At 38.6% G+C, this 24,356-nt stretch overlaps 1 protein-coding gene across 9 annotated transcripts in view; it reads right to left on the reverse strand.

Annotated features, from left to right (window-relative positions):
- Window positions 1–24,356, reverse strand: part of Mast2 (microtubule associated serine/threonine kinase 2) — a 142,409-nt gene that overhangs the window by 24,991 nt on the left and 93,062 nt on the right. For 6 of the 9 annotated variants that reach the window (XM_051188521.1, XM_051188519.1, XM_051188518.1 and 3 more), the window contains 2 exons: window positions 4,474–4,549; window positions 820–840 (listed from right to left, as the gene is read on the reverse strand). In XM_051188521.1, the coding sequence (XP_051044478.1) occupies window positions 820–840; window positions 4,474–4,549 (97 nt within the window). The remainder of the gene's footprint in view (window positions 1–819; window positions 841–4,473; window positions 4,550–24,356) is intronic. The other 3 variants (XM_051188524.1, XM_051188523.1, XM_051188520.1) reach the window with 1 other exon arrangement.

The following is a 24,356-nucleotide window of genomic DNA, read 5'->3' on the forward strand; positions in this document are numbered from 1 at the left end:
AAAACTGTGTCCAGAAAGGTGCTAAAACATGTTCTTTCTTACCTCTTTGATGGGTCCTGGGTGGTCTATCAAGTCCAGGAAAACAGAGCTTAGCAAAGATTAGTCAAGTAAAACTCAGGGATGGATTTACTATGACCCTAACAAATTTGTTTTTTCACAGGTTTTTTTCAATCCTTTAGATCAGCAGTTCTCAACCTGTGGGTTGAACCCTTTTTGGGATTTGAGATACCCTTTTTTCACAGTGGTTACCTAAGGCCATTGGAAAGCACAGATATTTACGTTATGATTCAAAACAGTAACAGACTTACAGTTATGCAGAAGCAATGGGAATAATTTTCTGATTGAGGTCACCACAATGTGAGGAACTGTATTAAAGGGTGTTAGGAAGGTTGAGAACCACTGCACTAGAGAAAAAGCAAACTACTTGCAAATTGCTACTTCTCTGTATATACTAAAGAGCAGGGACCAAAGTCAACAAGAAATGTGACCACTGAATGCCTGTTTCCTCTTCTGTTCACCTCACTGGGAGACTGAGGCAATATGTAAGAATGAGGGTGACTTGTCTCTAGGCTTGTTTGAAACCTTGGAAATTATCCAGCAAATTTTGTCTTCAACCATGAGCTTTCTGAGTCTGAGTTCCAACAGGTAAGACTGAAATCTCATAGGACCTCTTTACTAGAAAGGCTTAAGGTTCACAACCACATTCAGAAAAGCAAACATCACAAACAGTTCTCCCATCAAACACAAAAATCACAAACTATATTGACAGGACATGCAGAGCATTAGCCAAGCCAAGCCCCCCACCAAACCCATTATTACCTGTCTGCTCTGTGGCCATGGCTGTAGTGAAAAGATGTACATATGAGAACCAAAAGGAATCAGTATAAGCAATTCAACCCCCAGTATTTTATATAGCTTGGTAGAGACAAACCTTTTGTTTAAGAATGAGTGTGAGGTAGTTTGAAGAAGAATTGTATGACAGATGGTCTATCCTTAGCATTTAATCAACTCTGTCTTTTCTGTGATATGATACAAACCTGTTCCTGAAGGGATCCTTACTTTACACACCTGGCCATTTTCCCCATATGTTCTATAAAAGGATTGCCTGGGGACTTATATTCCATGACTATAACTCAAATGTCATACTCCCTAGCCCAGTCATGTTTGATTCACATTGGTTGATATCAGGCTTCAAAGCCTTGGCTACTCCTTCAAGTATAAATGAAGCAGTTACAAGGGCATTCCCTCTGCTTAGAATAGTTTTTATGCCTTTGTCCTCATGCCCAATTTGGTAGCTACTATTTCTTAGCCTCCAGAGGGGTTTTATATATCCACCTGGTGGGGACCTTGTTCCCTTTCTTTTCTCTCATGCAGCATTATGTTCCCTCCCTTTAAGGATTATTAGTTTTTAAATTTGTCTTCCCTGCTCCCCCCCCCCTTTTTCCCAGAGTTGAGGATGGAACCAGGGCCTTCACTGAGCTAACCTCTACTACCTGGTTTATAACTATGCATCCCTTTGCTTCTTCATTTACTCATCTGACCAATAACCACCAAAGGCTTATTATTTACCAGTAGGAGGTTTTCAACACATTTAAGGTATCTCGAATTAAAAGATGATTTGATTCTAGTTTAGGCAAGATAGAAAACATGCAAGCAAGAAAATATCACACACTAAGATGGAATGGAATGATTCAGACTGTGTGGTTAGAAAAGGTCTCTCACGGCAAGAGGGAGGGCTTAGTCCCTACTACTCCAAATGACTTGACATATTTTGTTGATCCCTCCTGGAAGGTATCACCCTCCCTATGGAGTAGGGGATGGGGGGTGGGGGAGATGGGAGGGTGGAGGGGTGGGGGAAGAAAGGAGGAAGGAAGGGAGGGAGAACTGGGATCAATATGTAAACTAAGAAAAAATTAATTAATTAATAAAAAAAGAAAAGAAAAGGTCTCTCACTGGGCGGTGATGGCGCATACCTTTATTCCCAGCACTTGTGAGTGTGAAGCCAGCCTGGTCTACAAAAATAGTTCCAGGACAGTTAAGGCTGTTACACAGAGAAAGCCTGTCTCAAAAAAGAAAAGAAAACAAAACAAAACAGAAAAGGTCCTCTCTAAGGAGACAACATTTAAGATATAAATGGCAAGAATGAGTCAACTAAATTAAGGTGTAGGGGGTAGTTCCTTATACCAGGGTAAGTACACAGACTATCTAGTAAGATCAAAGTTTCAAGAAATCTGAGTATATGTATGTTCACTGTGTTACCATGGAATAACTAAGCACCCAAGGAGCCTGGCTCAAAGTTAGTTCTCAGTAAATACTTATTGAACAAACAGGAAATAATCCAATGCCACCTATGTGAATCTGGTAACAGGTCTTGTTGTCCCAGCTCACACTTAACCTGGTACTATGTTCATATATAGTCCACATTGATCAGTTCAGCACAATCTTACAGTATCTTCCTACTTGAACCCTTGATTAACCAGATGTATGTTATATGAGACATGTGAGTTCACAGAACAAACCCACATGAGATTTCTTAAGAGTAAGGCAACTGAGCAAGGAGAGGAGAAGCATCAGGGTCAGCCTCAAGTCCTTCCTCACTTGTCCTTTTCAGCCACACAAAATTCTAGAGAGGAATGGGATGCATTTCTTCTCTGTTGAAATGTGAATAGTAAGTACTAGTCCTATCAATCTCTTTTGTTTCTGCTTTTTATTTTATATGCATTGATGTTTTGCCTGCATGCATGCCTGTGTGAAGATGCTGAATGCCCTGGAACTATATACAGACAGTTGTGAGCTGCCACATGGATGCTGGGAATTGAACCCAGGTCCTCTGGAAGACCAGCCAGTGCTCGTAATCATTGAGCCATTTCTCCAGCCCTCTGCTTTAATTTTTGTTGTTATTATTATTATTATTTTGAGACAGGATTTCACATAGCCTAGTTTGTCTTCAAATAGGTGGCTGAGGATGATGTTCAAGTTCTATTCCTCTTGCTCTGACATCCCGAGTGCTGGGATTAGAGGTGTGAGACATTAGACTTCATTTATGTGGCATTCAGTGCATATTAAACAAGTCCTCTACCTACTGAGCTACAGGCCCAGCCCTCTGCTATACCTTTTAAGAAAGTAACCCTCTCTCCCAGTGCCACTCCTGAGACAGGGTTTCTTTGTGTGGCCCTGGCTGTCCTGAAACTCTATCTGTAGACCACGGTGGCCTTGAACTCAGAGATTCTCCTGCTTGTATCTCCTGAGTGCTGGGATTAAAGGCTTGTGCCATGACTGCCCGGCCAAGAAAGTAGTCTAATAGTAAAAACTGCTCTTAGGTTTCAAAGCTGGAGCTTTATTATTGTTTTTTCTAATGGGCTTTCCCATTTATAATTAAAGACCACCACCTCAAAAACAAACAAGCAAACAACCCCCTTAAATTAAAACAAAAACCCCACAAACTTGAACTTTGGCTAAGAGGGAATCTTAGAATAAGTTCTGAAAAGAAGCCATGCATATGTAGAGAGGCTTAGCAAAAGGTCTGAAGAGATTCTGTAGGCACAGGCTTCTCCAGAGGCCACTTAATGTGGTCTAGTCATGGGCGGAGCTGTTAGGGTTGCTAGGAAAGGCCAGAGGCAACACTTTATCACTTGCAAATGGGAGACAAATGAGATGTGCTAAATCCTTCCAAACTCAGGTGATAGGTTTTTCTATACCCACACTTGGACTCCCAGCTCCAAGCTGAGATTTGTAATCCTTGCATTTGGAAGGCAGAAACAAGGCAGATCTCTGTGAATAAGCAGCCCATATGGTCTATATAGTGAGTTCTAGGCCAGTCAGGGCTACATAGTGAGACCCTGTTTTGTATTTTTTTTGTTTTGTTATGTTTACAAAACAAAACGAATTAAAAACAAAACAAACAAAAAACCACAAAAGCTGAGAAGAAAGGTATGCCAGGTCCTTTTAGCTTCTTGGAACTAGATGGGATACAAGGTAAGAGTGTTACTTTGGATCCTTTCTGAGACCAGAGCCCATTTTCTTATCTATCATCTGAGGAAAACTCTAAATTAGGTATAGTGCCACGGAACATACTCTTAGGGCACAAATGCCTTGTGTTTAAAGATTATAAAAAAAACAATCTAATATTTTTCTGTTTAGCTACAAATACATAGTCACCTCAAAAGCAAAATTTGAGCAAGATAATTATGTTCTGGGAGGAGGACGACAAGGAGAGTTTTGAAGGCTAGTAGTTCAAGGTTACCCAGTAATCATGAAAGAACACAGATTTGAAGGAGGACTCTGCCATTTAGCAAGCACACAAGTCAGCCAGGAGGCAGTGGCACACACTTTTAATCCCAGCACTTGGGAGGCAGGCAGTTCTCTGAGTTCAAGGTCTGCCTAGTCTATAGAACAAGTCCCAGGTCAGCCGGGGCGTGAGGGGTGGGGGAGAAGAAAGCACACGCCAGTCAGAGGAGTTCTCAAGCAACTTACCTACGGGCAGGAACAAAGGAAAAGTGAGCAGGAGCATTTGGAGAGAAATTCCGAGGGCTGTCCAAGGGACTGTTACCTGTGTTGAAAAAAGGAAAAGAAAGCTTTGAGGCCTGCTTTGGGGGTGAGAGGTGAGTGTGGGATGGAACTGGTGTAACTTCAGATAAGAAATCGTCCTCTAGCATTAAATTAGTATATCTGATTATTTTCTCATCAGCAGTTTATGATTCTTTATAAAAGTTTCACAGGCCAGAGATTTTTCTCTCTTGCTCTCAAGGTGCCTGTGATAACCTGTGACTCTCTGACATCCATTTGAACATAATTTATATGCCTCCTGTCCAGCCAGGAACTGATCAATTTATAGTATTTCAAAGGCTTAAAGATTTTTCTAAAGACAACAGGATGGCTAATCTAAAAGTTACTTGCACATATAACTTCGAACACTGCATCCAAGGGGCTAAACAGTAACGTGCATACTTTGAAGGTAGACAGAAAGTCTCTGGCAGGAATTCTGAATAGAAGCATACCATAAATCCAAACTCTGAGGTCAGAAAAGCATGGTCAACCTCCTCAATTAAAATGACGTGCTTTCATTTATGCTAGTTACTGGTATTTTGAGACAGAAGCTCAGGTTGTTTTTGAACTCTCAGTCCTTTTGCCTAAGCCTGGATTCACTCACAACCTGACGTTTTGATTTGTGAAATGAGGTGTGTGTTTATCTTACTTACTAAGATGCCTAAGGTGACCTAAAACTCTTGAGCTTCAGTGATCCTCCTGACTCAGCCTTCTACTCAGCTGGGACTATGGGTTCTACCTAGACAGGTAAGATATGCATATTTCAAACAAATCATGTATCATGTCAGAGGATTCCAAGAAATAGAAAATCTAACCACATTACAAATGCATGAAGTGCCAGGTCGTGGTGGCACAAGCAGTCAGATATCCGAGTTTGAGGGTATCCTGGTCTACAGGACAGCCAGGTCTGCACAGAGAAACCCTCTCTTGAAAAACAAACCAACCAACCCAAAACAAAACAAATACACAAAGCAGTGTCAATGAAGGAGTAAGAAACTTTAGAAATGGAGTCTATAAAGCTAAGGGCAAAATGGACTATAAAAGGAAGTTCTGAATTCAAGTTGACAAAGATGTTTCCTACAGGGTACAGGGGAGTAGGGAAAAATGTATAGCTCAATAAAAAAAAAATATATAGACAACTTTAATAACACTAACAAGCAATTTTATCTAACTGACATAGAATGCTACAATCCAACAGTATAATGTACATTCTTTTCAAGGACAGAAGACTATCACTGACTTAGTTAAGGTTTCCATTTCTCTGAAAAGACACCATGACCATGGCAACTCTTATAAGGAAAACATTGAGGGGGCTTGATTACAGTTTCAAAGATTGAGTCTATTATCATCATGATGGCAGTATGTAGGCACTTAGGGTGCTGGAGGAACAGTTCAGAGTGCTACATCTTGCAGGTAACAGGAAGTCAACTGATAGTCACACTGAGGGAAGCTTGAGCAAAACAGACCTTAAAGCCCTCCCCCCTCAGTAGCACACTCCCTCCAACAAGGCCACACCCACTCCAACAAAGCCACACCTCCCAATAGTGCCACTCCCTATGACATTATAGGGACCAATTACATTCAAACCACCACAATCATATTCAGAGCCATAATAAAATGCAATAATTTTAAAGGATTTAAACCATATAAAATAATTTTTGCTCACCATGAAATTTAATGTTAGCAAAAGAAACAATAAGAGAAATCTTTGGGATTTGCTTTTCATCAATTAATGAAAGGGTATAAGTGTGTATACAGTGTATGTGGAGGTGAGGGGGGCTGTGAAAGATTTTTGAGCAAAAAAAAAAAAAAGTTTTTGTAAAGCAAGGGGAAATAATGATGGGTTCCTAAAGCTAGGCAGTCTAGAAAGAAGGTCATTCCCTCCAATGGTCCAGAGCTATTCTGATCCCACCTCTAACTGGGGTACTATAGTTCAGCTGTGAGAAAAAGCATAAAAGCCTTAGTGTAGATCTCAGACAGGTTATGAGCAAATCTTCAGTAAGACTTCCTGGGGTAGGAAGTTCCTTAAGACCACAAATTTGTTGAGTTTCCATAGTTCCCCTTGGGGGTTCAATAATTCACTAGAACAACTCACGGAAGCAATACACTTACTCTAGTTGTATTTTAAAGAATATATGAGGGGAGGATTCGGTCTGAGGGAAATCAGAGCTTCTGTGCCTGCTCTGTGGAATAAGGAAGTATCACACTGTCAGCACATGAATGTGTTTACAAATCAGGAAGCATGGATGGAGGAAAGATGCCCCTCAGCCTACAGTTGAGGCAGGTGGGTAGCTTGCCCTACATCTCAAAGCACCCCTGGGCAACACAATAGGGCCAACCCTGTTGGGGGAGGTTTGCATGAGCCAGCCCTGAAGCTGTGAGCATGAGAGAGCTGCCCCCCCACCTTACCCCTCCCTGCTCCCTAGCTTCAACAGAAGGAACTGCCCCTCCCTCTTACCAGCACACAGCAAAAATGGAACCTGCACCTTTGGGCAGCGCAGTAGGGCTGACCCTATTGATGGGGGTAGGGGGAGGATGGGTAGACTACCTGAGAATGTGAGCACGGGAGAGCTGGCTCTACCCCTCACCTGCCATATGGTGGGGTGTGTGTGTGTCCTCCATGCATCTTGTCCCTCGCTGCTTGTGGCAGGTGGGAGAGCTGAGGTCATAAGAATGGGAGAGCTGCCCCTGACCCTCACCAGCTATAGCACTAGGGAAGGTGGCCCCTACACCACATCTGGGCAATACAATAGAGCTGACCCTGAAGGTGCAGGTGTGATAGAGTCAACCCTGAAGGTGTGAAAGCAGAAGTAGCCTTGGCCTTTGCTCATAACTACAAGTGGTGAACTAGCCAGGGAAGAAATGCTTGAGAACTCACCCTCGTGGTAAAGATGGGGGAGAGGGGTTTGGACTAGAACTAGACTTGGCCTACCCCAACCTCCAACCCATCTATGATCTTTTAAAGAACGTAAAGGGGCTGGTCCTACAGATCCAAAGCAGTAGGATCTCCATGACACAGGGCAACAATAGGACATCCAAGACAAGTCCCACTGGGGGCCCAGCATTGATAGTGTGGCCTTGAACCAGACCAATGACTCTTGGCAATGAACATTTGCATGGCTACTCACTATGTCACACTACAACTTCCATGACTAGATTTTTTTCTTGTCTTTTCCTTCTTTTTTTCTCTTAAATTTTATTTAAGAGGTTGCAAGGTCAGAGGATGGATACAAAAAGGTGGGAAATGCATGGGATCTAGGTACATGATGTGAAAGACACCAAGAATAAAGTTTAATAAAATAAAAAAAAATTTACTCTTCTTACAGCTCTGCCTGTTACAGTAGCCATGTTTTGATCCCCTTTACCTCTGACAACCACTAGGCTCCTTTCTGTTTCTAAGGAATGCCTACTCTGGGCATGTCATGGAGATGGAGTTACATGAAATGGCCTCTTGTGTTACAGTTTGTCTGTTTTTCAACTTAAAAAAAAAAAAAAGCCAACCTTTTTGCAAAATGGTCCTACTATTTATATTCAGGGTCATTGTATACATATACATACATACATACATACCCTGATCACTTACTAAGCTATTACTGGCAATCACAGAAGAAAATCATCTTGTGACTTTGTTTTTAATTTCACAATTACTAATGAAATTAGTGTATCTTTTCATATATGACTTTAGATATTTCAATCATACTATCTATTTACAAGGGTTCTGAATCCAGAGACCCTGTCACATATAATTACTTTCTTTTTCCTGTCTTTGGAGTTTTTTGTTTTGTTTTTAATTTTTTTTGAGATAGGGTTTCTCTGTGTAGCCCTTGGAATATCTTTTAATAACTAGAAGTTCTTAATTTTCTTTTTAAAAAGACTTATTTATTATGTACTACAAGTTCTGCCTGCACGTATGTCTACAGGCCAGAAGGACGCCATATCGCATTATGGATGGTTGTGAGCCACCATGTAGCTGCTGGGAATTGAACTCTGGACCCTTGGAAGAGCAGCAGTGCTCTTAACCACTGGACCATTTCTCCAGCCTTGAAATTCTTAATTTTTATTGTCAGGTTCCAAAGAAACCTGGGACAAGTCTCAGTACTTGTGGTTCCATCCAGCATCTCCAATCCTGGCCCCTACACTAAACCTCTCCAGCCAACATTGCCTTCTGATTCTGATTCCCATATAATCCAGTCATTTTGATCACGTGCTCTCTTGGTCCTCCTCTCTTGGCCTCTTTCTCATTTATGTAGGCCCAAAGTCGATATGGATTTCTTCCTTGTTTTCCATTTCACTTACTGAAGAAGGGTCTCTTGTTGAACCTAGCACTCAACAATTCTCCAGCTATTCTCACTAGTCAGGTTCTCAGGGAATTTCAGGTGCAGGGATTATAGGCAGGCTTTCACTCCTGCCAGGCTCTTACATGGGTTCTGGGGCTTCAGATGCTTGCCTGACAAATGCTTTATCCACTTGTAGATACAGATATTCAACTGTCCCAATACTTCTTAATGAAAAGAAGTAACTTCTGTCATAAATCAAGTGTCTATGTGGACACTGGAAGAAGAGTCCTACTAAATCTAGTCTTTCTAACATTTGTTCCTTGCCTCAATTAATGGCATCTTTACCCATTAATCACTCTAACAGGAAATATGGTGGCACTGCACACCAGTTGATTTAGTCACTCATATTACCTGCTCATGTATTTCTTCACTTCTAATAACCTCTTATATCTGGATAATGACAATGGTCTCTTAACTGGTCTTCCAATTGCCAGCTGTGGCCTTCCTTTTAGTAACATTTTTACTAATTTATTTATTTATAGTTAACTTTTAGGGCATTGGATCTCCTGGAACTAGAGCTACAAATTGTTTTGAGTCACCCTGTGGGTGCTGGGATCAAGCCTAGGTCTTTGGAAGAGCAGCCAGTGCACATATCTATCGAGTCACCACCCCAGGTCCAACTTGGATATTTTTAATCAGATAATTATATACCCATGGTGAAAAGGTAGGGCAAGCTGAAAAGTAGCAAAAGCTTTGCTTCCAAAAAGTTGTTTTAATGTGTGTACATGCATACCTCCACAGAGGCCACAAGAGGGCACTGGATTCTTTGGAACTGGAATTACAGGCATTTGGGAGTCATTCAACATCAACATGGGTAGTGAGATCTGAACTCCAGTCCTCATAAATGGAACAGCAATGGCTCTTAACCCATCTTTCTAAGTCCCCAAAATGTTTTTTCGTTTTTCTTCTTTTTGTTACTGTGGTAAATGCTCACTTTTAGGATTTTGTGGTTCTAATTCTTCTAGACTTTTGTCTGTATTCCTATTAAATCTATTTTCTATATTGTTCTAAAAAGAAATTTAAGCATGTAAACCTTAAACTTTGTGATTTAACCCTTAAAGAACACTCACTTTTTAGATTAAGAAACAACCTTTGGAAAATTTCATAAAGTCTCCTTCCAGGAAAATGAAGAAGGTAAATGCGTAAAATTGGCAATTCAACTTTAAGAGACTTACAAGACCTCATAAAAACATTCACAGTCCACATATTTTAGGTAAAATAAATGACAAAAGATATTAATATATTAACTCTTTATACAACTTATAGCCCTCCCATGACTTCTTGTTTAGACTCTTAATCAAATTCAATTAGCACTTTATAACCTGGAAACATACACCATGAAGGCCTACACTTTTTAATTTCTTAAATACAGCATTTGATACTTCAGAGCTGTTGCCTCTGCCTGAACCAACTCTGAAGACACCTTATTATACATCTACGTTAGAAGGTATCACCTGATTTTTGATAGTAAATTAAATGAGCATAAGTTTACTGCAGCCCATAGTTCAGGCTGAGCCTTGTAGATGAGCTGGGGCAGCTTCCTCTGCAGCTCTCTTTTCATGTAGCCCTTATGACACTGGACCTAAACATCTTACGAGCTTTCCATTTCCTTCCAGGCATTCCCCCTTCTCTGTTACGAGCAGGTCTGAAATCACCTAAACAAAGTACATACACCTTTTCACATACCCTTCACTTTAAATATATTTACTCTTGAATCCCTGACATTCTCTTTACCATGATTTTGACAAGTGATTTCAATGTCCTCACAGGCAATCTTTCAGCATCCCAGCCTCAAGAAGTATCTAGAGAATGCCACACAAGGCTGTCCAGTTTCATATTATACTTATGATTCACTGACCCTGGTTCTGCATAAAAATCAGACCACAGTTTTATTGTCTTTTTTCCCCCTCACCTTTGTTTAAGACATTATTTTTAGAAAATATCCTCTGTCCCCAGGCTCTCAGCTAATTACCTCACTTTTGACTTCAGTTAAGGAAAAAATACCTCCAATAGGCTCTCGTTACTGTACCCTTTATTCCCATCTTATTACTTAAAACATAAAAGAATACTTTTTCAAAAATATTAGTAATTTGAGACCAGCAAATCTATTTTCAAAGAAGTATTTTTAAAGCTCCATAAAGAATAAATTACATAGGTAAGAAAATGATTCCACATAAAGAAAGCCTATTAAGTGAAGGTAAATAAAAACCCATTTTTCTTATTCTTTTAAAAATTATCTTTTGAGCCGGGGAGATGGCTCAATGGTTAAGAGCACTGGCTGCCCTTCCAGAGGACACAATTCAATTCCCAGAACCCACATGGCAGCTCACAACTGTAACTCTAGTTCCAGAGGATCCCACACCCTCATGTAAACATATGTACAGGTTAAACTTCAAGGCTGGAGAGATAGCTCAGTAGTTGGGAGCACTGGCTGCTATTCCGGAGGTCCTGAGTTCAATTTCCAGCAACCACATGGTAGCTCACAATCATCTGTAATGAGATCAGGTGCCTTCTTCTAGCCTTCAGGCATACTTGCAGGCAGAACACTGCATACATAATAAATAAGTCTGAAAACAAAACAAAACAACAACAACAAAAAAACAAAGAAACCACCAATACACATAAAATAATTTTTCTTATTCCTTTAAAAAATCATTTTTAGTAAATATTTTTAAAGTTGTATTTATATTTTTTTTGAAACAGGGTCTTACTACGTAGTTCTAGCTGACTTGGATCTCACTATATAGACCAGGCTATCCTGTAACTCACAGAGATTCACCTGCCTCTGCTGCCCAAGTACCAGGATTAAAAGCATAAGCCACCATGCCCAGTTCCAGCAATGTTTAATAATAATAATAAAAAATAATAGGAATTATTTATTTTTAGATTTTATCTTCTGTGTGGGCATTTTGCCTACATGGATGACTGTACCACTTGAATACCAGGTACCTTTAGAGGTTTGAAGAGGACAGCAGATCCATTGGAACTTAAGTTATAAAGCTTGAGAACTGCCATGTGGGTACTAGGAATTGAACCCTAACCCTCTGGAAGAGCAAGTGCACTTAACCACCAAGTCATCTCTCCAGTCCCAATTTTCTCATTCATAATTCACTTAGCAGATGTTCAAAGTAATGACTGTGATGGTAAATATTAGCTGTCACTTGACAAGTTAATGTATAAGGCAAGTCCTCTTCTAGGCATGCTTTTGAGTGACTGGATTGGGTTAACTGAGATAGGGAGACCCTGGGCTGGAGGGATAGCTCAGTCATTAAAAGCTAGGCTCACAGCCAAAAATACAAGAGATAGGGAGACCCATCCTTACTATGCCCATTGTATGAGCTTAGATTCTGGACTACATTAAAAAAAAAGAGAAAACAAACAATACCAGCACTCATCATTCTCTCTGCTTCCTGGTTACAAAAGAACCCAACTATGTTGCTTACAAGCAACTAACTTTCAATATAAGGACACATACAGGTTAAGAAAAAGGGAATGGAGGAAAACCTGGTTATATTTACTTGTTTCAAATATTGCTGATACCTGAACAAGGAAAATTATCAGAGACAAAGAGTAGCATTACATAATGGCATTACTCCAGAGTGGTAGAGCACTTAGATAGCATGTGGTTGACTTCCCAGCACTTGATGAAAAAAACAACACATAGAAGTTTCTTTTTCTTTTTTTTTTTTCTCCTTCAAAATAAGGATTTATTATTTTTTATGTGTATGAGGAGTTTTGCCTGCTGGCATATAGGTATGTATGTATTCTACATGAATGCCTGGTGCCTGATAAAGACAGAAAAGAGAATGTTAGATCCCTAAACAGCACAGTTAGAGACACCTGAAGCCACCATGGAGGGGGACACAGCTGCAAGCCAAATCTGGATGCTAGGCTAGAACAGCAAGTGCTCTTAACCATTGAGCTCCAGTATGCCAAGACTTAAAGTGTATTTGCCAAAGAACAATAGAGCATCACAACACATATGGCAAAAATGGAAGAATCGGGAGTGACAGAAGATAATATAATAATTTGAATGTTTTTTCAACAGAAATGGGTCTAGAAGGCAGAAAATTACTGAGGACTTAGTTAAGTTTATCACAGTAAATCACATGAATATAAGAGATATCTACATACTTTTTGCATGTTCATATGAAACATATATAAAAAGACCACATTCTTGGTAACAAAATATATCTCACTAAGCTTAGAACAGAAATCATTTTATATCTCCATAGAACAAAATGAATTAAGTTAGAAAGCAACAAAAGGTTATCTAAGAAACTCTACAAATATTAATTATCATACCCTCAAAAATCTCAAAAGTAATTTCAACAAAATAAAAACAAAAACACAATTTATCAAAAGTTGTAAGATGCAGTGAACTTGGTACTTTAAAGCATTAACACACATCAGAGCAGACACACAATCTACGTTTACACTATTTGAAACTAGGAAAAAAGGCAAATTAAATTATTATTTAGGCAGAAGAAAATAAAATCTAGAGCTATGATAAAATTATAAATCAACACGGTGCAAAGTTGGTTATTTGAAAAGATAAACCAATTTGCCAAAGTAAGGTTCAGGAAGAGAGTGTGGGAACACAAGTGGGGAGGGAGACCTGGGTCAGGAATGAAGGGCTGGTTACCAGCAAAGATCTCATGAAATAAAAGCATTAATAAAGAAATTCTATGACGAGCTGGAGAGATGGCTCCAAGTTTAAGAGCACTGTCTGCTCTTCCAGAGGACCACTGTTCAACTCCCAGCACGCAGATGGCAGCTCGCAATTGTCTAAAACTCCAGTTCAGGGGATTCAACACTCTCACACAGTCATACATACAGGCAAAACACCAATGTATATAAAATAAAAATCAAATAAAAAATTCTATAAATAACTGTCCACAAATCTCATAATTTAATTAAAATGGACTAATTTTTAGAAAGGTAATTTGACAAAGCTATTTCATATAATAAATAGGAAATATGAATAGGTCTCAATCTAACAAAAAAATTGAATCAATAATTAATAACCTTCCAAGACAGAAAGCACAAGTTCCAGACAGGTTCATTTTGTAAATTCAACCAGACATTTCACAAAAAAGTATACCCTTTCTTCACAAGCTCTTTTAGAAGAGAGAAGTACAAGGAATGCATCTCAGTCTATTTTGAAACCAGCATTAACCCTAGTACCAAATAAGACAAACACAAAAATTAAAATCATAGACTATTATCTTTCAGGAACTGATGGAAAATTATCAAAGAATTATTAACAAGTTGATATAGCAATGCTTAAAAAGAACTATACTCCATGACCAAGTAGACTTATTTCAGAAATGCAAGCTAGTTCAACATTTGAAGAAAATCAATAAAATAGGCATAGCAGTGGAAATGTTTCTGCATGGTACTATAAAAGGGAACACATATCATTATGAATATGTCTAATGTGTATCATCAGTAGTACACTCAAATGCAAAACTACTGCTTGGGTAGTAAGGATTTTTCAGTATAGGTTTACCACCTGGAACAAGCGTACCATTCTGGTAGCCTCTTAATCTGTGGGGACAGAGTATATATCTTGAGCTTTGTTATTAGCCTAAAATTGATCTAAAAAACAAGGATCACTTCAAAAAATTTACAAGAAGGTATAGTATACAGAAAGTTGAGGGTTTAAACCTGTGTGTGTATGTGTGTGTGTCTTTCTCATTCCCCCTCCAAATAAAACAAAACTAAGAAATGCTCATTTCTGGAATTGCCTATTGAACCAATCTTTACTAGAATTGTACCTGTAAATAAGATATTTAATACTATGGCCTAAAGAGATGGCTAAGCATATAAGAGCTCATACTGTTCTTCCAGGACCAGAGTTCAGTTCACAACACTCTGACAACTCAAAAACCACTTATAACTCCAGTTACAGGGGGAATCCAACATCTCTGGCCTGCACGGGCACCTGTACCCACATGCACATGCTTAGACATATAATTTAAAATAAAAAAGATCTACTTAACAATACACTGATCTGTACAGAATTTAGTTACTTTCAAATTAACAGATCTTTATTACTCAACAGATTCAAATCCTAAGAGCAAGCAAATAGGACTTAGAAATTTCAGATGTCTAAGATTTGACAATATAACTGATGTCAAGTTGGAACTGTATGGAACAACCAGTGCTGCTCAACAGATGATTAAGAATTGTGAGACTAGCACAAAGACCTGAGCAGGATGCAGCCCCATACCCTGAGTCAGTGGGATGTAACTAAGACCATGAACACCTCCCCCAAAAGGGAGAGGCCCATCAAAAATGGACAAATAACTCAAGATGTCCTTCTGCTGAGACTAAAATGTTGCAACTTACCCAAAAGAGCCAATTAGATCAGTAGTGATAACTCTAACTAGATCTTGAACCATTCCCAAGAATGTAACTATGCAGTTTTGGATTCCCCCAAAGGGCCCCTTGTCTAAACACAATAAAAGCCCCCACCCTATGCTGCTCAAGGTCTCTCCTGGTCTGCTGCTGTGTGAAATGGACAGAGAGGCCTGAGTTAACTTGCAACAAAGACTCTTGGCTTTTGCATCTTATCAGGTGCCATGGTGGTCTTTTGGGGGTCTGGGCTTTGGGCACAATCCAGATCCCCAAGCCTACCATAATCACCCTCTGCTGAGTTTTGAGATGCCAACTATTAGTTAAATTTCTGAATTGCCAGGCAAATTCTGTATTCTGTTTCTTAATGATGGAGCTCTTTCTGTGAACCCTGCTTAAGACATGCTGGAGGATCACAGGCAGGGAGCCCAGAGGATGCTCAGGGATCCTGCTGTGGGTCAGGGAGCCCTTCTGAGAGGGACTGCATCCCCCTAGTTCCTTGGCAGAGACTGAGTGGGTCACAACTGCGGACCATTAATCTGGTATTTCACTTTCATATCTGTACATGGCCACCTGTTTTTGTTATTGTGTATGACTTTGGTTGTGTTTGTCCTGTGACCATGGTTGAACATCCTGAAAAATATGGGCAAGACATCCAGCTGCCCTCCCACCCTCAAGCATCCTCCTTGAGTGTTTAAAAGATTTCAGGGACTGCGGTTAGTGTTAAAAGATTTCAGGGACTGCGGTTGACAAGATGGATGAGAACACCTAAAGGCTCATCGCCTCTGGAACCTCTGTGAACTGGAGTGGCCATCCTTTCAACTAACTGGCCCACAGACGGCACTTTTAACCTATCTCTCATTAGTCGAGCTAAGGATGCCATCTATGGATAGATACCCTGAATACCCTGAGCAGGTTCCTTAGATCAACATCTGGAAGGACCTGGTTAGAGATAATCCCATGCCCATCTAGCTAAAGCCATTACTCACAACTGACTTGGGGGGATTCTCAAAAGTGTTTTCCTTGGGAAACACCAAAAACTCCCCCAAGGATCCCAAGTTCTCAGCCCTCCCCTGCCGCCGATTCCCCAAGGGGGACTGGAGGAAGACCTACTATCATCAACCCTACCGTATCTCCTTCCCCTACCTATTTAACCCCAGGCTGGAGCTTCTCTCCCCAATATCACCAAATGTTCCAGGGGAGGCTGAGCCCATCCTTAGTCCCCCTGGTAACATGATAAAACAAAAGATCCAAAGACAGATATTGGGGTTTAAGCTTCAAGCTGAAGATCAGAGAAGCAAAGAAGCCAATAAGCCGGCCACTAGCTCTTACCTCTACCTATGCTCAGACCATAGGGGTGATCCTCAAACTAGTCCATTTACATTCACAAATTGAGAGAAAATACATTATCTTATCTTAGTGAGTTCAAAATCTTGTACCTAACTTATTTTCTATTCTAATTGGTATTATCAAATTATCTTTTAATGGCACTCAACATTTTATACTTGACATTTTAGTGAGTCTGGTAAACAACGAAAACTATAACTACCTAGTCTTCAACTCCCTCAGAGACCCAACAAGGAAACAATATTAACTGAGTAGACAGGAAGCGGAAACAAGTGAAAAAATAACAAAAACAGCTGACTGCCTGTACAGTTACCCAAGATTCCTCTGCAATATTGGGGCACCCATTTTTGGACTATATGCCTAGCATAACTGACAGACTTTTCTGTGAAACAGTATTTTCTTAAGGAACGCTCTGCCTTGTCTTGGCAAGGTTTTCAGTCACTCTTTTTGGTGTCCACTTTGGACAGCACACTGTCAACAGTTGAGGTAAGGGCACTTTCTTGCCCAGTGGCTTCCTTTCACCACAAGAAAGTAAACTCCATGTGAAGTTACTTTGATGTCCATCATTTTCTCTGAAGTGGATTGGTTCTGTCAGGAGCAGACATGTCTCACTGTCATAAAGAGTACCTATGTTACTAAAACAAATTAAATGCCATATTCTGTAGATCTTGGAAGTGTTTGGAAGTCTTTCTAAAATATAAATGTTTGACCTTGATAACATGCCTAAAATGAGAAGTTTTCAATAGTTGCCTACTCACCCACTTAACATTTTCTTATTTTTTACAGTTGGTAATAACTTTCAAGAACTATAAATTTGCATTACATTGATAAATAAGCTGCATAGGTACAATACTTTGAACAATATTTGAAACATATGTATAGTATGTTTTAAACAATTAATTTCAAATTTTTATTAATATACAATATTTTATATAATAAATAAAAGTCCAATCCCATGTAAAATATTTAAAACTAGTAGTTGCTTTTAAGGGTAGATTCAATAATCTACCTTTTTAATCTCGTCATATCTATACTTTTTTAGAACTAGATTCAATAATCTAGCTTTTTATCTTATCATATCTATATCCTTCCTTTTTTCCTTTCAAGAGTAGATTCAAAATAAACCTCACTCCTTACATATGGCACCCACTTGGCTAATAAGAACTTCCACTTAAAATTTAACAAAAGCTTTAAAAAAGGGTTTTAGAAACAAAAGAACAGAGACAAGCAAGGTTTCTTGGTAGCAGCATTTTTCTCAGTTGGACTATGCTTTGTGAGAGACAAGCAGATAATTGTCCGGCTCCTTTAAGGGAAGATTCCTGACTCAGCATAAGTGGCCAAAAAAAAAAAAAAAAAAAAAAAAAACCGAACAGCTTTAAAGAAGCACTGCTAACAATTTATTGGTGTGTACGAGAGTTGGCAATGTCAGTGACCACATTTCCAAGCTGGCACCATGCAGCTGGATGGCAGCGTAGACAAGGCAATGAGCACAGCTCTGAGTGCTGGCAGTAAAATAGCCGCCACCATCTTTGATAAACTGCGGCAGAAACAACTATGACTTTCATTTCAGCATTCAGCAATGTTGTTGTTTACCAGATAAAAGACTGGTGGCCAGAAAAAGATAGAAGATTTACAGTAAAGACAGATTCACATTAAAAAAAAAAAGTGCTAAAGGTTTACAGTGTGTTTTAAAATATACGTAGGCTTGGCAGAGGGGAAAAAAAAGTAATAAAATGGTTTTAAAAAGACAGAGAGGAACTGGGTATGGTGGCACACGCCTTTATTCCCAGCACTTGAAAGACAGAGGCAAGCAGATCTTGTGATTTCAAAGTAAACCTGGTATGCAGAGTGAATTCCAGAACAGATAAAAGTTACACAGAGAAACCTTGTCTCAAAAAATGAAAAAATATAAGTAAAATAAACAGAGTAATAAAAAAGCCACGTAAAGATGGAAAGCACAGAAAAATTATGGATGCTATATGCTATTCTGTTGTCTTTAAATTGTTTGACTGCTGAGGAAATAACAACAACTGATAAAAGAAATGCTGCTGGATTAATTCAATTTATATATTTTAAAAATGCCTTGACTCCAAAATTTAAGTCTAAGGACAAGTTACTGGGGAAAAGGATTTCTATTTTTGTTTCCATAGAAAATGAAAAGCTGTGGATTCCTTCCAGACTAATGTGGTTTGAGCAAGCCAGACCCCCTGAAACAGAGTACCAGGTGATCCTACATTCAAAACAGCTGGACAAAGCAGCTTTGCAGACTACAGCCCAAATTCCCAAATATTGTTTATGTTTGTTTTCATTTAAATGGGCTTTGTTATAAATGGTTAGTGACCATAATCAATCTTTTAAAGGTAAAAGGGGAATTATGGTATAGATATGAATACTTTGTTTTGAAATGGATTTTCATTTATTAATTATTTTGTGTTGGAATGGATATTCATTTATTGATACAATTTAAGGTCAATTTTGTGATATGTATATTTCTCCTCTTGTTTAGGTATTGTGTTTATATAGCTCATTTAGAAATATAATGTATAATATAATACAGATTTTAGATAGTTACCTATGATAGTCAAAGCTTAGAGTTAAGTTAGTTAGGTTTTTCAAGATACACAAAGATGTATTTGAGATAGACAGGCATTCTTCAAACCTTTCAAAGACCTACAGAATATGGCATTTAAAATGGTTTAGGGTTTTTTTTGACAGTGAGACATAGATGCTCCTGGCAACACCACCTGAGTAAAGATGGACATTGAAGAAACAGGTTATGAAGTTTACTTCTAATATGGAAAGGCAAGCCATTTGGACAAGATACTGCTCTTGTCTGGACTGTTTGACTTTATGCTGTATAAACTGGACATGCAGGACCCACAGAAAAGTGACTGCTGATTCAAGATGGACATTGCTACACAGAGTTCCTGCTTCATGGAAGAGTCTGACAGTCTGCAGGATACAGAGAAAAGTGCCAATACAAGAAGACAGTTTAAAGTTTCCTGCTTTGCTGAAGAGTCTGCCAGACACACTATGGCCTATGGGCTGAAGATGGAAGATTACAGAAGAAATTCGGGTTACTGACCAGGAAGCGAGTTGTCTCTGTCATTTCTAGAGTTTATATATTATCCTTCTGTGGTCTTTGATGGAGTTGAAGACAAATTGTTATGGTTATGTTTTCCTTAGTTAGGATTAAAGTTACTTAGACTTTAGACACACAAAGATGGGATAGATGATGGAATATTTTCTTCAAATCTTGCTAAATGTTAATGGACTAAATATTGTTAACTGTGATTCTTACTGGATAACTCTTGTGTGATATATTTTGCTATGTTAAAGTTAAAACCCTTTTTATTTTAGACAGAAAAAAGGAAATGATGAGAGATGCCATTCTGTAAATGTGTTTCTCATACTGGTTACTGAATGGAACACTGTTGGCCAATAGGAAAGCAAGATAGGTGGGACTAGGAGACAAGGAGGAAAGAGGAAGAAGGAAGGAGGAATCAAGATGGAAGATGGAGAGAACAGATGCCGGCGGGCTCTCTCTCCAGTAAGATAAGACCACGTGGAGATTAATAGAAATGGGTTAATACCTAAGACAAAGCTAGCCAATAAGAAACAAGTAACTGGCCAACAGCATTTATCTAATACATAGTCTCGGTGTATTAATTGGGGCTGGCGCAGTGGCGGGACAAGACCAGCAGCAGGGAAAAAAAAAAAAACCTTACTCCTTACAATCTGTATTCCTTAAAAAAAAAAAAAAAAAAAAAAAAACTTGAATCTAATATCCTTTGTTCAACTTTTTTCCTGACTGTAACCAAAAACATTTTATAAACAATCTCCCTAAACAATGACAAATATCCATAACCCATTGAATGTTCAAAAACCATCCACCCCACCTCTTGGGAATGTGGGCATTGTATTCTTAAAAGTTAATTCCTGCTATCTGGGGGTGACGGCATCTTTATGGGATCCTGAAAATAAAAAATTGGGATTAACTGTCAAGCTATATTATATTTGTCCAGTCTCTGCACAAATGGAAAGTGCAGGGCTTGTCTCAAGTCCTAGCTAGAGTAGTCTGTGAGGCTGGGTCATCTCAGCTAGCAACCTCAAAATTGTTATGAGCAGTGTCTGTGAGGCTGGCCACCTCGAAATTGTTCTAAGTAGTTTGTAGTCCAAACTCGATCTAGTTGGTATTGTACAGCTTTTAGGTCTTGGTGAAATTGTTGTGGGGCGCCATCCTCCATCTGGAAACTTCAAAGGTCACTGTTAGGCATAGTCATGATCACTGTAGAAAGCTGGTAAAGACTTAAACCCAAAATCATGTACAGGAAAACAGATAAAATCTTTTCCTAGAATTAGTTAGAACTCTATGTGACCACTGATATCATGACAAAAATTTTAAATACATCTATATTCCTACAAATTTTCATATAAATATAGTATTTATGCTTTAAGAAAAGCTGTTAAAAGTCAATATAAAACCAAAGGATTATGAGATTATAGGCAATATAATAAATAGTCCTTAAGTATTTGTTTTTCTTCTGTTCCGTATCAGGTGGCTCTTCTGACATGAGACAGATGTAATGAGAAATCCACCCCACGTGCACCTGCACCTGTTGCACTGACCGTGCCCATTGGGGACATGGGTACAGGTGCAGATGTGACCAAAGGGAGGTGAGGTCTGGGGTCCCGGACCCCAGCTTTCTCTCTTGCTCCTGATCGGGTCACAGAGGGCAGCTGGTGTGGGTCTCGGAGCAGGGACTCGCGGCGGTCATCTGCATTGCATGTAAGTGATTTTTCTCTGAATAAAATTATATTAATCTATATTTGAGCCAGTCCCGTGAATCTTGTGCCATGTATCAGTTATCTACTTCAGACAGAGGTTTCTGACTTTTCTTTAACAAGTATGATTGGGATTAGAGAAGCAGAGAGCCACACGCCAACTCCAAAGTCAGCTTTAATCTTTAATTGGACTAGGACTACAAAAGAACCATTTGCATTATGTCTATAGAGAAAAGCAGAAACCAACATTTGGCAAGATTTATGAAACTTTAATCTTTTAGAAATATGATACATCAATAGGTCAATTTACTCCTTGCCTGGGGACCATTTCTCTAGATTATTTGTCCTTTTTCTTCAGATGTCTCATTTGTTCAATGGTCCCCAGATTCCTTAGATGGCTATCATTATTCTCCTGAAAAGACAAGAATATAACCCTTCTCAAACCCTAAATTTTGGGGAGGTTCTCCTTTTGCAATTTGTATCTGATCAAATAAAAACATGTTAGTTTTATAGATTAAACAGCCATGCTGCTTGATGAACAATCATTTCATCTAATTAAGAGGGATCTTGTTCAAATTGAATCTTTATCAATTTTGATGGTATCCATAGCTTTTCTTCACCTGTGGAAAACAAAAGCAAAACCTCTTCCCCAACATAACACATGTCCTGGTTCCCATTCAGAGGTCAAGATATCTTTAAAGTATATCGGCGGATTTAATTATGTAGTTTTATCTATTGTCCAATGTCTCTCCACAGCTGTTGTTCCTTTCTCATAAGCATACAGAAAATTCAAAGTTAATAAAGTACTATGCAATCTATTTTTGGGGTGTTTATCATCCCATTCTGTTAGTTAGCATATCATTCAGAGTTCAATTTGACATTTCTGTAAATGTCTGCCCTGTAGGATTGTGTGGTATATCTGCAATATACTTTACAATAAGCAAAAAATTATTTCATTGTACTAGAGACATATGCTGGAGCATTTCATATCTTTATTTGTACAGGTATACCCATGATGGCCATAAATTCTAGAAAATGTGTAATTACTGAATCACCCTTTTCCATACTCAAAGCAGTTGCCCACTGAATACCTGAATAGGTATTAATGTGTTCATATTTTAATTTTCTAAATGGAACACATCCATCTGCCAGATTGCATTTGTTTGAGTACCCTTTGGGTTACTTCCTGCAGGAAGAAGAGATAGGTTGTATAGAGAACAATTAGGTCATTTTCTTATAATTTCCCTGGCCTGTTGCCGTGTGATAGAAAAGTCTTCTTGGAAACCTTCGCTATTGGCATGGTGTTTTTAATGAAATTGTGAGGCTTTTTTTTTTTTTTATTAATTTCATCATTACCTTGTACTAGAGGGCCTGGCAGGCCCGCATAGGATCGACTGTGTGTGTGTGTGTGTGTGTGTGTGTGTGTGTGTGTGTGTGTGTGTGTGTGTGTGTGTGATGATTACTGTCTCTGACTATCTTGTAACTGAATAAATAATAAACCAATTCTTTATTATGTGGTATAAATTAAGCACTTTCAATATGCACAAAAACTCTTTCTGCACATTGGGTATCAGTAACTACATTGAGAGATTCTCTATGATCCATTAACACAAGAATGGCATATAATTCTGACCTTTGGATACACTTCACTTAAATTTTCTGATTTATAACCTGCCTTTCCTGATTTATGAGCATCAGTATAGAATGTAGCAGCTCCAGTTATTGGGTGTTTCCCATACAGTGTGACAAAGGATCCAGTTAGTTCTTTGTAAGTTTAATTCTCTTCCTTTAGGGATAATTGTTTACCTCATCAAAAAAAAAAAAAAAAAATCTACAAACTTTTTGCCAAAGTTCACTGTCTACTTATAATTTGTGAATTTCATCATTAGTAAAAGATACTATAATTTCTGCTGGATCTATTCCTGCTAACTGACAAAGTCTCAATTTTCCTTTTAGAAGCAACTCAGAGATCTTTTGCATATAAGTTTTTATTTTTTTACTTGGTTTATGTGGTAAAAAGATCCTTTCTATGATAATAATGTCTTCCCTCTGCATTAAAATTCCTGTAGGGTATGCTTAGAGGGTAATATGACTAGAATGCAGTTAATCTTTGGATCCACACGATCCACATGTGCAATCTGTAAATCATCTTTCACTCATGCCAATTCTCTCAAAGCTTCAGGACTATTTAAGTCCTTATCATCATCTAAGGTTTTGTTTAATTGATCAGGTTTTATTCCAATAATGTGTTGTAGATGGCAAATGTTTTCTAGCAATCTTTGAAAGTCATTACTGAGTCTGCAATCAATCTCTCTTAATTTGCACCTTTTGGGTCTTTTTTTTTTTTTTGTATAACTATTTTATAGCCTAAATAATTAATAGCATCTCATCTATTTTTCCAAAGGAGGCAAATTTTTCTTTCTAAATTATCTACATTTGAGCCACACAGTAAAATGTCTTCCATGTAATGGTAAATTATAGATTGAGGAAATTGCTTACATATTATTTCCAACAGCTGCCTTAGAAAATATCGGCCCCGGGTGGGGCTATTTAATATTCCCTCTTCCACTGATCTCTCTTAGCAGGCTAAAAATTATTATAAGTAGGAACTGTGAAGGCAAATTTTTCTGTCTTTTTCTTGTAATAGTATACTAAAGAAACAATCTTTTAAATCAATAACTATGAGAGGCCATCTTTTAGGCAGTAGAGAAGGCAAAGGAATTCCAGACTATAAACAGTCCATTGACTGAATCACCTTATTAACAACTCAGTTACCATTCTCCATTTTCCTGATTTCTTTTTAATAGCAAATACAGGAAAATAGCAAGGGCTGGTTGGTTCTTCTACATGCTGAGCATTTAGTTGCTCCTGTACCAGCTCTTCTAAAGCCTGCAGTTTCTCAGTTGTTAAAGGCCATTGTGCAACCCATACAAGTTCATCTAGAAGCCATTTTACAATTGGGCTGTTGGTGTCTTTGGACCA

The sequence above is a fragment of the Phodopus roborovskii genome, unplaced genomic scaffold (assembly GCF_943737965.1).
Source record: "Phodopus roborovskii unplaced genomic scaffold, PHOROB, whole genome shotgun sequence".
In the NCBI taxonomy this organism is placed as follows: Eukaryota; Metazoa; Chordata; class Mammalia; order Rodentia; family Cricetidae; genus Phodopus; species Phodopus roborovskii.